This window comes from Coniophora puteana, assembly GCF_000271625.1.
Source record: "Coniophora puteana RWD-64-598 SS2 unplaced genomic scaffold CONPUscaffold_2, whole genome shotgun sequence".
NCBI lineage: Eukaryota > Fungi > Basidiomycota > Agaricomycetes > Boletales > Coniophoraceae > Coniophora > Coniophora puteana.
In genome coordinates, this window is record NW_006913054.1 from 250041 (window position 1) to 264756 (window position 14716).

A 14716-nucleotide genomic window follows, 5' to 3' on the forward strand; every position below is an offset into this window, starting at 1 on the left:
TCCGCGGGTACGCGTACTCGCGAGAAGAAGTGTGCATACCGCGTGAATACAGTATGCATCGATGCTGTCTCTGCCAAGCGTATGTGGTGGATGCACAGAAGAGTTACGGCCGCATTGAGAGGCCGCGGGCTCTAGACGTGACAAAATACCTTCTAGGTTGACGTCCTCCGGAGTGGACGCAGCTGACACCTATGATAGTATTGCTGTCGGGCCAAGGAAATACGGAGCTGCCGTTATGTCACATCTAGAAAGGGGAACGGTCGTCATGGGAGAGCTTTCTTCGACATCGTACCTGTCATATAGAATCTAAGCACTCGGCCTCAACCAGCTCCTTTTGATCTGAAAGAGCAGGTTCCACTCTGTTTCGTCGAGGCAAACGCCTTGGGCGGTTATTTGGGTCTGCTTACACGGGTTTAGGCGCCTGCATGGACGCTGCAAGAATGTTTGAGATTTCAAGCATGTAGATAAGGACCGTCTATGAATTGCGCATGATGTTTAGCCTTCTCTCTCCAATCTATGGCACTGAGCGTACGGTCAGTTTGGGTCTACCTTGGATATTATACGACTCACCATAGCATGTAACTCACATCTTCATTCACGAAGGGAACGCACCAAGCGTAAATAGCGTCTGCTTCTGCTTACCCTTGCTCTTCTTCCCCTTCCCTCCCCCTCCCCCTCCTTGAGCCTCCCCATCTCCACCAGCAGCCGGCGGTACCGCCCAGCTCCCCGCTCCATCTCCCGGCCCGTTGCTTCCACTCCCACCGCCCCATACATTCCCAGCAGGCGCGCTCTCCCCTAGAATCTTCTTCAGCGATGTGTTCCCGCGCACAGACGGCTTCGCGCGCTGTCCCGTGCTGTTGCTCGGCAATCCCGGGAACGCTGCATTCGACAGCGCCGGCGGTCCGCCGCCTTTGCCCTTCTTGCCCCCTGCGGACGCACCCGGTCCGGGCACAGAAACGGGTGTAGGCACCGCTGAAGGTGCTCGGAAGCCAGCTTGGGCAGAGGGCGCTGGTGAAGCAGATGCGGACGAGGCCCATGGTGTGTTTCGGGCGCCTGAAGGGCGCCCTCCGGATCCACCGGAGGAGCCTCCGCCAAGGGCTGGGAATGCAGACGCCGCGGGCGGCCTGGGCGTCGGCACTGGCGAGGGTCGACTGGGCCCGGGCAGCGCGGGGAACGCCGTGGGCGGTCCAGCGCTCGAGGACGACGCAGCAGCCGCAACACGGTCCCACACCTGTCCCTGCCTCGCTCCTCCTGCGCCTCGCCTACCCGCCTGCGTGGCGTGCTTCGCATTGATAACCCTCCCACTCGCGATCCCGGCGTAGCCACCACCGATCTCGCGCGGAACAAGATCAGGAAACTGCGCGCGCTGCTCGAGCTTGAACCCGTTCCACGCCTCGAGCAACGCGGCTTTCTTCTCTTCCTCCTCGTCACCGCCCAGCGCATCGACCAGGGCGTTCACGGCAGAGGCGGTGTGGTCGAGGTGTCGGTCGAGCACGTTCCACGCAGTGCTGATGAGGTCGCGCGCCGAGGACTCGCCCGCACGGAAGGCGCGCAAGGAGAGGCGGAGGGCGGCAACCGCATGCGTGGGGTTAGGCGCGAGGCCGGCGATGCGTGCTGCTAGAGCTGAGTCACGCCTGGGGATGGGGAATTTAGCGGGTATGGAGAGGAGTAAAGTGAAGGGGGGCGTACTCGGCGGCAACGGGATCCGATTCCTCCAGACCTGGCGTCACTGGCAGTCCGTTGGGCCTGGCAAAAGCAGGTTGGGGAGCAAGCCCCGATCCTCCATCATCCGTCGTAAGGCGACCACCAAATTCTCTTCTCCGACGTGGAGGAGCTTGCTGTTGCGTCTGATCCTGCGCTGAATCCTCGGCTCCATTCCCACCTCGCCCTCTTCTTCGTCTACCGCCGCCTCCACCCCCACCCCCACCGCCATCCTGAAATTCAAACTCGGCTTGGATTCGCAAAGCCTCGCGCTTGTCACGAGCAGTCATCTCACCGCCGTGCTCCTCGACCATATGCGCTTGGAGGTCCATTGTCGAACCAAAGACGACGAACTTTTGGGCTTGACATCGCGCGTTTGTACATGGGTGGTGCGCTTGATTAAAGTGTTGCTCCTATCGATTCGCGTCAGCAAGGGCCCTTCAGAGTCGATTTGGAAAGGATAAAGTAACGCACAAGAGCCTCGTAGTTCTGGAAGCTACATCGCCAATACCGATTAGCACCCTGCAACACGCTCGATACAGGAGGGACGTACTACTGAAATATAACCTCGTTCCGTCTGCAAACAAAGCATTCCTCGTGTTTCTCTCGCATGTGCGAGAACAGCTCGTCATCGCTGAAGAAGCATTCGCGGCAAAACTGACACATCGGGTGCACACCGCCCTCGATCTTCTCCTGTGAGATGTCGTGTTTCCTGTTCGAGCGATGTGGCATCGACGGAAGATGCAGTGGCAGGATGCTCGGAGGATAGAGCGTGTGCTCATGCGCGAAGACTTTCTTATGTCGGATACAGAGGTCGCTGTGTTTGCGACGTATGCGTAGCTCAGGTCAAATACTGCCAATAAGACACTGACGAAGGATGAGGTTGCATACCAGATCACCTTCCCATGAACACCGCGAGTGTGGAGCTTGAGGTCACCCCAGCCGGTCGCGGTATAGTCGCACTCGGTGACGGGACAGTTGAAGCGAAGCAGGATAAGGGTCTCTTCCATCATCTCTGCGGTCTCAAAGCTGATGGACAACTTCGTATCCTTGTGAGAGATCATCTCAGGTGTGTATTCGGCAAAAGGGGTGTCGGCGGAAGTGGTGAATATGACGGTAGATTGAGGTTCCTGCAACGAACGGACATCAGATTGAAATGGTCAGGACAAGAAAATCCAACAACGTACCTTACAGAACGTACAGTCCAGTTTCTTGTACAGGGCCCTGAGACGAAGCGCACAGACATGGCACGTCCTGTGGTTGCAGGCCGACACGGAGTAATACTTGACTGGTTCCGCGCATATCCAGCAGATCGCCCCGTCGTCTTCCGCTCCTGCCTCCTCACCAGCTGTTCCCTCTGCCATCTCTCCTTTCTGTTGTTCTTCTCCGTGATCCATTTTCTTTCCATTTTCGCTCCCGACCTTGATCTCGCTGTCTTTGCCCGCTGCCCGAGCGCCGGTGTTCTGACGGCCCTGTCCGCCCCCGCGGCCACCCCTGGCGCCCCGCCTGCCGCGGTAGCTCATCGGGCGGACCTGGGGTGTCTCAACTGCAGCTGAAGCCATGTTGTATGTGTTCGAGTAGTGGGTTTGCAAAGGATAAGCGCGTCGAAGAGGTGAATGAAGAGGACGTAGATTGGACTGTCGTGGCTGATGATAAACGCGCCGGTACCGACCGCCTACCGACACGTGACGCAAAGCGTCATCTTGTCTCGGAACCGTCACTGGGTGGAGGACAGCTTGCTCTTTCCCGTCACGATCCAGTCAAGCTGTCTCACTCCGTTCACCACCGCAGCATCCCCACAGGAATCTCGAGTAGATACTCCTTAGCTGTAGGTTTGACCTTCACCATGCAATCACACACGCTGCACTGCTAATGGTCAAGCCCCTATCTTTCTTCGCCTTTACATAGGGGTATTCACAGGGATCACCATCTTCGCCTTTCTGTTACAGGTCACGATCACTAGCGAAAAGATGGCACATATACTAAAGCTGAACGAGGTCGAACTTCAATCCTTCAGCTACGACTTGCGACATGTACTTCAGGATCCACAGGATGAAGAGTTCCTCCGGGCTCTCAGGTACCGCGTAAACTCGTACTGCCTAGTCTGCCGCCTTCTCCCGGAGATGCTCGCCGAGATCTTTGCGTACGTCGCAGAATCCGAGTCGTCGAATGGACGGGAGCGCGCCATCGTGACTATCACTCACGTCTGCCGTCGTTGGCGCGAGGTGGCTCTAGCGTTTCCGAATCTCTGGGCATCAGTAAGCTATGACGAAGAACACCCCAATATGGAGCAGTTTTGGCTGATGTACGAGCGGGCCAAAGAAGCGAAGCTCGATGTTTCTATCAAGCTCGGAAGTGATTCAGATCTTGCTGACGAAAAGCTGGAGATTATGCAGCACTTTCTAGGTCAGCTTTACCGTATTCGTGAACTGTCTTTGAGCCTACCTCTATGGAAACTTCTCCTCAACGGCCGGCTTCCTATCGTCGTTGACCCCCTTGTTTCTGGATCATCCTCTCTCAAACATCTCAAACTGACCTCATATTACGACGCACTCAACCCGACCCCGATCCAGCTCCCAGAATTGTTTATGAACCATGCGCCAGAACTATACAGCTTGAGTCTCTACGGGTGTATAATTCGCTGGGACTCGCCCATCTTCCGAGGATTGACACACCTTTACCTTAGCGGTATGCCGAATTTCTCTCCCACAGCAGACGAGCTCTGGAACATCCTGCGAGGCTCGCCAGCCCTTGAACACCTTGACCTCTCTGAAGTGTTGGCAAGCATGGAAGACGTGGAGCCGCCGCCTTCCTGGAACCTGGAAGCCGAAGCCATCATCCACCTCCCTAGGATCCGTCATATGGGTGTTTCAAATCCTAGCTTTGCAGCGTATGCCCAGTTCTTCTCCCACATCTCCATCCCCGAAGATGCCTCTATCTTTGTTTTTGCTAGAGTATCTGACCGCGGACTCCAGCAGCTTGCTACACTCCCCCTTCTTTCGCCCGCATTTTTCTCATACCGGCACGCGCCAGCTGGAGGCGAGTTAAAGAACATCAAAACCAGTGTCGAGCTTTCCCTGAATAACTCCCCGCATATTTACGTGGATGAAGTCTACGTACCCATTGAGGATGGCTCCGAGATGTACCTGCCCGCGACTTGCGGGACTGGGAAACGTCTCTTCGCTTTCTTCAGGATCGCCGACAGGTCCGCATCCGTCAACCCCTATAGCTCCTTCCGCACAGGCACGCCTTTCACCAACGTGGAAGAGCTCGTGATAACACAGGATAAGGCGTTTCTGCACACCGCTCCTTGGCATGACATATTCACTGCTCTCCCTCAACTTCGGGCTATTAATGTACGTGTGGAGGAGGAGCATTTTTCAGGCCTGATCGAGGCGCTTGTACCTACCGAGGAACGAGGCGCACCAGTACCATTGCTCAAGCTACTTGGACTATGGAGCCGTTCTGAGATTAGCCAACCTCATCATCATGCGGAACGGCTAGCGGAGGTCTTGGAGCAGCGTGCGCAGGCAGGGGCGCGTCTTGACAGCCTTAAGGGGTCTTGGTATGTGGTGTCTGATTCGGCGCTGACGAAGTTGGACCAGGTCGTTGGTTTTGTTGAACGTTCTGATTAGATAACGATTTTCTGGTAACCGACTTGCCGTTGGGCATGTATATAGTAGTGTTACACTACGCATGGCTACTTCCAAGGGATATTCGACGACCGGGATTCAGTACGTGTTGTCCAAGAGGTATAATACGTCGGCATCCACGCTGACCCTAGGTCTGATGCCTGCCGAAGGGGCAGAATTCAACGTCGACATTGTCGAACGCCCTCAGGGGTTTGGGCTCCGGGCCGAAATCCCCCGAGAGTTCACTTTGGAGGTGTCAAAGGAGGTGCGCCGATGCGCTCGAAATGAGGTAATCTTTCGGAGGTCTTTAACCTGGTTTGGCAGTAAACCGAATGTGTTAGGGGGGACCTCCGTATGGCGCAGTCGCAGCTTGCCCTTCCCCGTCACGACTCAGTCAAGTCTCACTCCGTTCACTGGACATCGGTCTCACAAGGTTCTCGAGAAAACGATCTAATATCGCCAGCCTCAGGTAGGGCCCTAACCACGCTGATGACGCACCAACTACTTACAACCACCTCGAGCCCCTATCTCTTTCCAGGTTAAAGCCGGACGTAGCATCCTCGTTGGATCGCCAGTAAGGTCTTTCATAGCAACGAGACCCAAAAGTATGGGAACTATTACTCTCTCGCGATGATATTTGACAGGACTCACCTTCGCCCGCTTTTGTGTGACAGGTCGCAGTCATGGGCGGTTTGATGACTCATGCACTGCCGAGCGAGGACGAGCTCCAGACTTTCTCCTCTGATACGCAATATATGATTCAGAATCCACACGATGAAGCATTTTCACGAACTCTCAAATACCGTATAAACTCGTACTCTCTAGTCTGTCGCCTTCTCCCGGAGGTACTAGCCAGAATATTTGCTCACCTCACGGATGCGTGGACTGGACAGAAGCGCGACATCGTAACCGTCACGCATGTCTGTCGTCACTGGCGCGAGGTGGCTCTAGCGTTTCCGCATCTCTGGTCAACACTTGTCTATGACGAAGAAGAACGCTCCTCGACGGAACTGTTTTGGCTAATGTACGAACGGGCGAAAGGAGCAACACTGACTGTTTCCGTTCATCTCCGCGATGATTCGGACCTCGACGAGAGAAAACTGGAAATAGCGGAGCACCTTCTCGGGCAGCTTTATCGCACTCGTGGACTGTCTCTTACTCTACCTCTATGGAAGCTTTTTGTCCGTGCCCAACAAAGTATGGACTCTATCTTTGAGGCACTTGGCACCGGATCGTCATGCGTTAAGCATTTTTGCTTGTCCTCACCTCAAGATACTCTCGACCTAGCTCCATTCCCGATCCCAGTCAATCTTTTCGATCATCATGCCCCTGAATTACACAGCCTGAGTCTCAGCCGCTGCACGCTCCCATGGAACTCGCCAGTCTTTCGTGGGCTGACAAACTTAGACCTCGACAACATGTCCAACTTCTCTCCCGCAGCAGATGAACTCTGGGACATTCTTCGAGGCTCGCCAGCCCTAGAGAGGATTCGCCTCTTTGAATTATGTGACAACATGGAGAACGTGGTACCACCGTCTTCCTGGAACCTCGACGCCGATGCCATCATCCACCTCCCTAGAATCCACCATTTCACCCTATATAATTCCAGCTTCGCTGCATACGCCCAGATCTTCTCTCGCATCTCCATTCCACAGGATGCTCACATTGACGTCGTTGTCAGGGTGTCGGACCTGGGACTCCGACAGATCGCCGTACTGCCCCTTCTCTCCCCTGCATTTCTCTCCTTCAAGCGCACAGCAGCTAACGAAGAGCCGGAATTCATCGCTATTAGCATCACTATCGAGCTGAAGAACCCGTTCAGCATCTACATAGAAAATCCTTATTTCAGAACCGAGGTTAACCTTGGGAGGTGCCCAGACGTGGCTTGTGGGCAACACCTTAACGCGTTCTTCTTTAGCGGCGACGAATCCACCCACATAAACCCATTTAGCTCATTTCGCAGCAAAACGCCTTTCGTCAACATCAGAATGCTCTACATCACGCAGCACAGGGATTTTAGGCACGGAATTCCTTGGAACGACCTCTTTGTCGCTCTGCCTGGGCTTCGGGTTCTCGACGTGCATGTGGAAGAGGAATCCCTTTCAGAGCTGATCGAGGCCCTCATGCCCACAGAAAAACGGGCCACTCCGATACCTGAGCTCGCGTCTCTTGGTATAAACAGCCTATCTGAGCTACAACAACCTTTTCGTCACGCGGAACGGCTGGTGGAGGTCTTGGAGCAGCGGGGTCAGGCAGGGACTCGCCTTGACATTCTTGCGGGATCTTGGTTTCCGGAGTCCGATTCGGTGATAAACAGGTTGGAGCAGGCTGTTGGTGTTATTCGTTCGGATTAAAGAGCATTTCACTGGTTTGAAAAGTATAGTCTGCATAGTAGCGCTACATGATAGGCAAGGGGGAATGTTTGGTGACAGGGCCTCAGAAGATATCGTTCGATCGTATTCATAAATTGTAATATGGTTGACCGCAGCAAAGTGACAGTACTGGTCTAATACAATTTCGTATGAACCTGCGATGAATAGCGTGGCGACATCGTTTGTGCCCAGGCTAGCTGTGAGTAGTAAAACTAGCACTACGGATAACATGGTGCGAGGAAAGGTGGCCGTGTAGATGTCGACAAGCAGTTGTCCAGGTCTACACGTCATAGCCTTTTCCACTATTTCTTAGCTTATTCTGCAGCTGTACCTTTCTTCAAACTCGAGCTTCATGCTGCATGCGCCGCGCGCTACATCCAACAAAGACGTCATCTGAATCACGGAGGTGTCGAGATTGATCACGACGAGGGATGCGCCGGTAAGGGTAACGGTGGACGGCGTCAAAACGCCACAGCTGCTTGATGAGATTCCTCACAGCCATATCCGTTTCGGCGAAGAGATTAGGCAATTTTGATTTGTTACTGTTGAGAACGCGACTCACTGTCAAGTCGCGGATGGCTACCAAAGTTAGCTGAGTGCGTTTAGCGATCCATTCGTCACTTGTCTGTATATGTCCATATTTTTCCTGCTAAAGCTGATTGATGTCGATGAGTGTTGGTGGGGCCGACAGCGCGATATCGACGTCTCTAGTAGGTGTGCCTAATCTACTGGCAGTGGATGGGGCAGAGGATCGCGATTGTGGTATAGCTTGAACTGTGTCGTCGACCTCAAGCTCTAATAAGGGGCATGCGCATTAAATATACTTTCATCGCCCCAAAGGAACCGTTTTCAGACTTGTGAGTCGTGAAGGAGCCGAAGAATCGAGAGACACGAACAAGGATGGAAAGAGTCAAAGTGACGCGCCGAAGTGCTTGATAACGCTTCCGCCCAGCTTGCCTAATATAGAAGGTGTTTCCCACCTGTAGGTATGCGTATGCCCCTGGACTGGGACATTGGGCGGTGAACTCACTCTCGACATTTTACTGAACTGCTCGGGGAGGGGGGCTCGACGACGCCTTGAACGATGGCAAAGTCTTTCGCCCAGTACGCATCTCAGTTTATCACCCAGCATCAAGCTGGTCAAGCCAGTCTGTCCTCCTCTCAGCCTCTGTTCTTCTCGTTTACCACCGACGCAGGCTCGCGCGCCGGAAACGATCGAGACGAGGCCCTCGACGACCTCGACGACCCACACCTCCGTTCTAGCGGAGCCACAAGACACTCAACACGGGAGGGAAGGGGGATTAGGAGTCAATCACATGATGTGGGGGCAGACGAGGACCCGTATCTACGGCTGGACGAGGAAGACCTGCCGCCAGGGGCATCCCGCCATGCTGCCCAGTCGATACCCTTGATAGCCTCCAACTATGCCCAGTCAGAGGCGGACGACTATCCAGGAGGTTGGCTGGCTCACCAGAACGACTCCCCACCACGACGTGCCCTCTCCCCATCCCCGCCCCCGTCAATATCTTCGTCATCCTCCCGTTCCCCACCACCCGACATTCTACAGCAACCAGCGCAGTCGTCTCACCGACCACAGCCGTCTCACCGACCACAGCCGCTCAGCAAGACAGTCCGTCCCCAGCCAACACCCCCACCCCCGCCTCCTGCACGCATTCCAGAGCCTATCTCGCTCTCGCTCACCCGATCTCTCCTCCCGCGTGACGGCACTTCCCGCCCGCTCGACGTCTTCTCCCTCCCCGACCCGCGGCTAGCTCACCGCGCCCGGCGACGGCTGCATGACCACCCGTGGACGCTCGCGTGGTGTACTGGCGTCGCCGTTTGCGTCTTCTTTTCCATCCTCATTCTCTTCCTCACCAACAAGCCCAATCAACGCATCCCGGGCCTGCCGTATACGACGCTGCTGCACACCGTGCCGATGCTCACCATACTTACGTTCCTCAGCGCCCTGGTCGCGTATGCGCATGTGTTCCTGCTGAGACTGTTTGTGCGCCCGGTGATGATGGTCACGTCGATGTTTATACCTGTGACGCTGTTCGTCTCGGCAATTTGGGCGTTCGTCGGGAGCTTCATGTGGGATGGCGATACCGAGCCGACGTGGGGCGAGACTGTAGGGTGCGTTCCTTCACACACTGACTATATGGACTGTCATCCCTAATCTCAACACTTTTAGCCTCCGCCTCTTCTCCCTCGTCCCGCTCGCCCTCTGCGCGCTCACCGCCCGGCGCCTCGTCGACCTCCCACGCGAGATTCACACCACGTCCGCCGTGCTGGATCTCACCACGCAACTGCTCATGGACAATCCATTTCTACTTGCGCTCTCCCCTGCGATCCTGCTCTCGACGCTCGTCGCGTCCATCCCGTTCCTCACGCTCATCTTCCGGCTCTTGCTCGTGGGGTATACCTCCTCGGCCAAGTCGGGCGTTGAGTTCCACGTGAAGACATGGGCGGACTGGGCGATCGTCGGCGCTGCGGTGGTGTGGCTTTGGACGTGGGGTGTCGCGAGAGGGATTCTGAGGACGACGTGTGCGGGTGTGATCGGGGCTTGGTACTTCGCCGAGTGAGTCCTGTTCCCGGGTCCCGTTGATAAAAATTTTGGTGTTTGGGCGCTAACAAGAAGCGCTCGTCATGTTTGTCATTTGCTAGCCCGGACGTTCCCCTGCCCCTCCCGATGGACACCTACACGATCCACGCAGCTCTTCTCCGCTCAACCTCTCCCTCCCTCGGCTCGATCTGTCTTTCCGCGCTCATCCTGACCGGTATCCGCATGTTGGGTCTGCTGACGCTCGGCCTGCGCGTCCTACCCAGCTACTTCCCACTTGCGTGGCGTCCGGTCCTCGCGCCCGTTGCGAGCGGGTGCGTTATGGCGACAGGGTACCTTGAAAGCGTGACAACGTCGCTGAGCAAGTACGCGCTGGTGTACACCGGGCTCACGGGAGACCCGTTCTTTCCGAGTGCGAGGCGGGCGAGGGCACTTACGACGCACGCGGAGGAGGCGGAGGGTGGGCGATGGAGGAGGAAGTTTAAGAAGGAACGTGAGTGTATTTTCACCCTTGTGTAGGAAATCGGTGGTGCTGACGATGGGACGATAGCGGCACTTACCATGCTCACTTACTCGCCGTTGACGCTCACTTTTCCGTTCGCGCTGGGGACGTACCTGTTTGTTGCCCACACGCTCGGTGCACCCGATTCGGCGCTGGGAGCGGCGGTATTAGCTGCGGGTGTGACGGCCCTTGTAGGTCTGTTTTGTGTAGGATTGGTCAAGGATACGTGAGTCATATGCCAAATCCTTAGTTTGCCTGTATGGAAAGATAGCTGATATATAGACTTCCAGGGCGGACGCGCTCTATCTATGCTACTGTATCGATAAGGATGTCGGAGAGAGACGGAGGGACGTGGTGTTCGCTGCAGTATGCATCGTCCTCTTTCACCCTCCCTCTTACGTTGATTAACATTTCCCATTCCAGTTCGAGTATGAGCTTCAACCACGCACCGACGCGAACCAACGTCAGCACCAGGAACCTCCACCTCAACAGCAGCAACAGCAGCCGTCTTCAACTCTTACATCGCCCACAAAGCAGCAGCAGCAGCAACATCAGCAACATCAGCAACACTACACCCACCCCCAGTCGGCCCGCGACGCCGAGCTCGGCCGCACCACCCCCCTTTCACCCGGCCTCTCCTCCGCTCTCCACACCACCTTTTCCCCTCCCCGCGCTGCTGCCTCTTCTGCGCCCCCAAGACGCGCATCGCCCACGCCACCGCCTCACAGCGTGCACGACGCGGACATCGACCCGTTCGAGCACGAGCCCGCCGATTATGCCGGCGGGCCAGAGGACGTGCGTGTGCTGAGCCCTTCGAAGAGTGCGTTTGGTGCGAGCGGGTTGGGCGTGGGCGTGGGCGTGGGCGGGAGCAGGGTGGGCGGGAGTGTGTCGCCGTATAGTGTTGATTCGGACGATCATCATGGTGGTGGAGATGGGGACGGGGAAGAGAGCCAGCTGTTCCCTGGGTCGGATCTGTTTTAATCCCCGCACATCAATCTCACCTCATCGCCGCTCTGGCTTTTGTTGCCGTCGTTGTCGCGTTGGGATACATAGATGGTGCTCATCGTCTTGAACATCTTGTTACGCCTCGTGCATTATTTCACCCTTGTACATTGTTTGTTCTTGCCACACGCTTTGTCGCTGTTCCTCCTCTTGTACATGGTCATCATTACTTACTACGTACACATTCGCGTACAATGTCATGCGTACATGTGTATCTATATACTTGATAATACTGATTGTGTTTATATGATTTGTGTTTACTACCCATCGCTTCCTCCATTCGACGAACGATGGAAACTCGTGGCTATAACCAATACTCTGTATCGATATCAAGATTTTTTGTCGATACTTCTCAAAGACTGGGCTACTTCTCATTGCCAAGTTGAGCTCTGCTCGAGGTGCTAAGTGGATTGGCTCTTTGCTTTTTGTAGGGCCTTATTTCGGAGAGAGCGTAATTGCATTGTCCACATAGGATGTTAAGATTGACTAGTTAAGCTTTAAGTGTTACTAGAGAGCGCTATAATTGCCTTCGTAGTATAGTATAGTGCTGGTCGTTCACATCTAAAATAGTTGCCAGACGCACTAGCGCTATGAGAAACGACATCTACATGACAGTGGAAGATTCCCGGACACTTTCTGGGAAATCCTGCACATGAGAATCCGCAGCACGTCTGATCCATTCTGTATTGTATGAAGGAGGTGGTCGCGGAGTCTGTCCCCGTTGCAGCAAAGCTTGAGACTGACCCACTGGATAATAACCTGTCTACTCTCCACCCGTCATATGTGGAAAAAAGTTGAACTCACTTGGGAGCGACGGACTTGTGGCTGCATGTGGACCTATGCTATTCCCGGAGCCGTTGAAGGCACTACCTTCATTCTCCAATTCAGCTGCGGGATAACCATTCGCCTGCCTCATAGCCATGGGCGGCCTTCCATCTGGGAAGTCATGAGCGTGATCCGCAATAAGGTACAGCGATAGAAGGAGAATTTACCAGCACCATTCATAGTCGCAAGATATGCATCTCTGAACGCAGCACCCCTTACACGTTTCTTCCATATGACAGCCCATATCCCCGCTAATATTGCCAGTCCTGCTACGCCACCGACGACGCCACCTACTACAGTGCCAGTAGTTGTTCCTGGAGTGGCATTGCTAGCTCCAGATTTTGTTGAAGAGCTTGAAGGAGTAGAGGATTCAGCGCTGGATTCAGTTGATATTGGTATCGAAGGGCTGCTGGTGGCTGTCGAGCATCCCTGTGAGTTAAACATCGCATTCCTGTCCGAGCCGGCTGTGTTGTTCTCTGTCGTTGCCGTTTCCTCTGTCCAAACACTACAAAAATGATGGTGTTGTGGCTAGCGCCCCACATGCATTTGGTGTTTAACTCACTAGTACCATGTGCCTGCAGTCCAGTACTCTTCGTACAGAATGTCCATGAGTTTCATACCTCGGTTACATGTTGCATCCTGGACATTGACTGGCAAACTTTGGTTCATGTTTGGTGCACATGTGTTGTTGTTTTGGCTGATGTCAACAAGGTACGACTGGTACGAGCCATCGTTTGGCGCGTCTATCCCATGTTGCCCGGAAAATCCCACGCCTGGAACGTCTTGTTGGCAGCTGAAAATATGGACACATAAGTTCTTGCCGTCTACAATCGAGTAATGCCTTACTTCATGCAAAGCATACTCAACGCCCACGAAACGGAGTTGCAGCAGCAGTCGGCTAGGAGAGGAATGGGAATTGTGATACGGCATGTCATTTCTAAGAGTCTGCGTACCTACTTGATCATCACAGTGGTCTCCAGGTGGATTGGGGCTGAAACTCGGAACCGAATCTAAATTACTCTCATTGGCGAAACGTAAGGATGAGAGAGACAAAGAATCGTACACATAGGGTTGCAGATCGATCTAAGACGGTAGTATGTCATACCTGAGGGTCATAGTCGTAAGTCGTTATGATCCCACAATGACGAAAAAGCAGAACATACATGGTGACTCGCCGACGATGCTCGAGTACCAATCCGTATAATTGCTAACGCAAGTGATGTTGCCTTGAGCTAACGATGGTGCTGTATTAAATAGAGTGACTGTGGCAACAGAAAGAAGTAGCGGTAATTGAACCATCCTAGGCCGAACGCAGTGAGTCTATGGGGTGAGATGGGACGTTGGTGGGCGGAAGAGAGACTTGGAAAGATCCATCAAGGGAGCTGTACTGCTAGTATACTAAAAGCACGGATCTATTTTAGGCATTGGAAACGATTTGCTGAGCACTTGATCAGCCTGACACGGATCTCTAATGCGGTGAATACTTCAATACTGGCGAATCCATCTTTTATAGCGGGATGAGTTGCGACGGCTATTTGACTAAGTTTGAGAGCTCCTTCATGTCTTAGCGAGAACCGCCATATGCTCGAGACCGAACAGTGAGCGGTGTAAGGGACGCGCTGTGCGCGCGCCTAGACGGCCCCTGACCACCTGCGCCACATCTCGACCGCTTCGACACCTTTCGCCACACTTCGACCCGCCCGCTTCGACTCAACCCTGATCGATATCGACGACCATCTGCGTCATACGCTTTGTCTCTCATTGTCCCTCCGGCCTCGACACCTCGCTTGGACTTCCGACCCGTACGCGCAGCTAGATCTGTGCCTAGATGCTTTTGTCTTCTTTTCACGGTCTCTCCTTATCGCTAACACTCACTGCAAACCTCATGTACACGCGTTCGTTTTGACTCGTAATTTCTCTTACTCATACCTCGTCTCGAAAACGTATAAATACAGCATCCTGTCGTAGCTAGTCTGCATTGAATTCAGCCCCAGTTTCCCTCTCAAACTCGAGTTCAGTCCGAGTCTCAATTCCCACTCGTATTCTTTACTTCTTCGGCACTCTCTGTTCCTATTCCCCTTCGAACTCGTATCTACTTCGTCCAGCCACTGAACGGCTCGAC

At 54.3% G+C, this 14716-nt stretch overlaps 4 protein-coding genes across 4 annotated transcripts; 2 read left to right on the plus strand and 2 right to left on the minus strand.

The window, feature by feature from the left end:
- Window positions 1-595: 595 nt before the first annotated feature.
- On the minus strand, window positions 596-3065 carry CONPUDRAFT_47956 (uncharacterized protein; the record flags this gene model as incomplete). The annotated part of the gene is made up of 6 exons (XM_007765858.1): window positions 596-1634; window positions 1690-2114; window positions 2176-2197; window positions 2255-2518; window positions 2593-2831; window positions 2889-3065. 6 exons carry the CDS (start codon window positions 3063-3065, stop codon window positions 596-598), a joined length of 2166 nt encoding a protein of 721 aa, XP_007764048.1.
- A 552-nt stretch (window positions 3066-3617) lies between these two features.
- Window positions 3618-7266, plus strand: CONPUDRAFT_162049 (uncharacterized protein). The gene is made up of 4 exons (XM_007766220.1): window positions 3618-5622; window positions 5675-5802; window positions 5855-5938; window positions 6008-7266. Exon 1 carries the CDS (start codon window positions 3672-3674, stop codon window positions 5334-5336), a length of 1665 nt encoding a protein of 554 aa, XP_007764410.1. The 5' UTR covers window positions 3618-3671; the 3' UTR covers window positions 5337-5622; window positions 5675-5802; window positions 5855-5938; window positions 6008-7266.
- A 1521-nt stretch (window positions 7267-8787) lies between these two features.
- On the plus strand, window positions 8788-12022 carry CONPUDRAFT_134636 (uncharacterized protein; the record flags this gene model as incomplete). Its single annotated transcript, XM_007766221.1, has 6 exons — window positions 8788-9838; window positions 9897-10283; window positions 10370-10758; window positions 10816-10993; window positions 11058-11133; window positions 11191-12022. Coding segments are annotated over 6 exons (2639 nt in total), but the record flags the coding sequence as incomplete, so codon positions are not given.
- Window positions 12023-12316: 294 nt separating this feature from the next.
- CONPUDRAFT_141601 (uncharacterized protein) lies at window positions 12317-13840 on the minus strand. The gene is made up of 7 exons (XM_007766222.1): window positions 13758-13840; window positions 13658-13699; window positions 13548-13604; window positions 13157-13367; window positions 12762-13099; window positions 12574-12705; window positions 12317-12516 (listed from the first exon to the last, which is right to left on the minus strand). Exons 2-7 carry the CDS (start codon window positions 13695-13697, stop codon window positions 12374-12376), a joined length of 921 nt encoding a protein of 306 aa, XP_007764412.1. The 5' UTR covers window positions 13698-13699; window positions 13758-13840; the 3' UTR covers window positions 12317-12373.
- Window positions 13841-14716: the final 876 nt, after the last annotated feature.

Excerpts from the sequence above, each read along its gene's own strand:
- CONPUDRAFT_162049 (XM_007766220.1), top strand. The coding sequence starts at position 3,672 with ATGGCACATATACTAAAGCTGAACGAGGTCGAACTTCAATCCTTCAGC.
- CONPUDRAFT_141601 (XM_007766222.1), bottom strand. The coding sequence starts at position 13,697 with ATGACATACTACCGTCTTAGATCGATCTGCAACCCTATGT. Across the intron at positions 13,605-13,657 it reads ATCGATCTGCAACCCTATGT|ATTCGGTTCCGAGTTTCAGC; the intron begins GTACGATTCTTT and ends AGAGTAATTTAG. Across the intron at positions 12,706-12,761 it reads TGCGACTATGAATGGTGCTG|ATGGAAGGCCGCCCATGGCT; the intron begins GTAAATTCTCCT and ends ATGACTTCCCAG.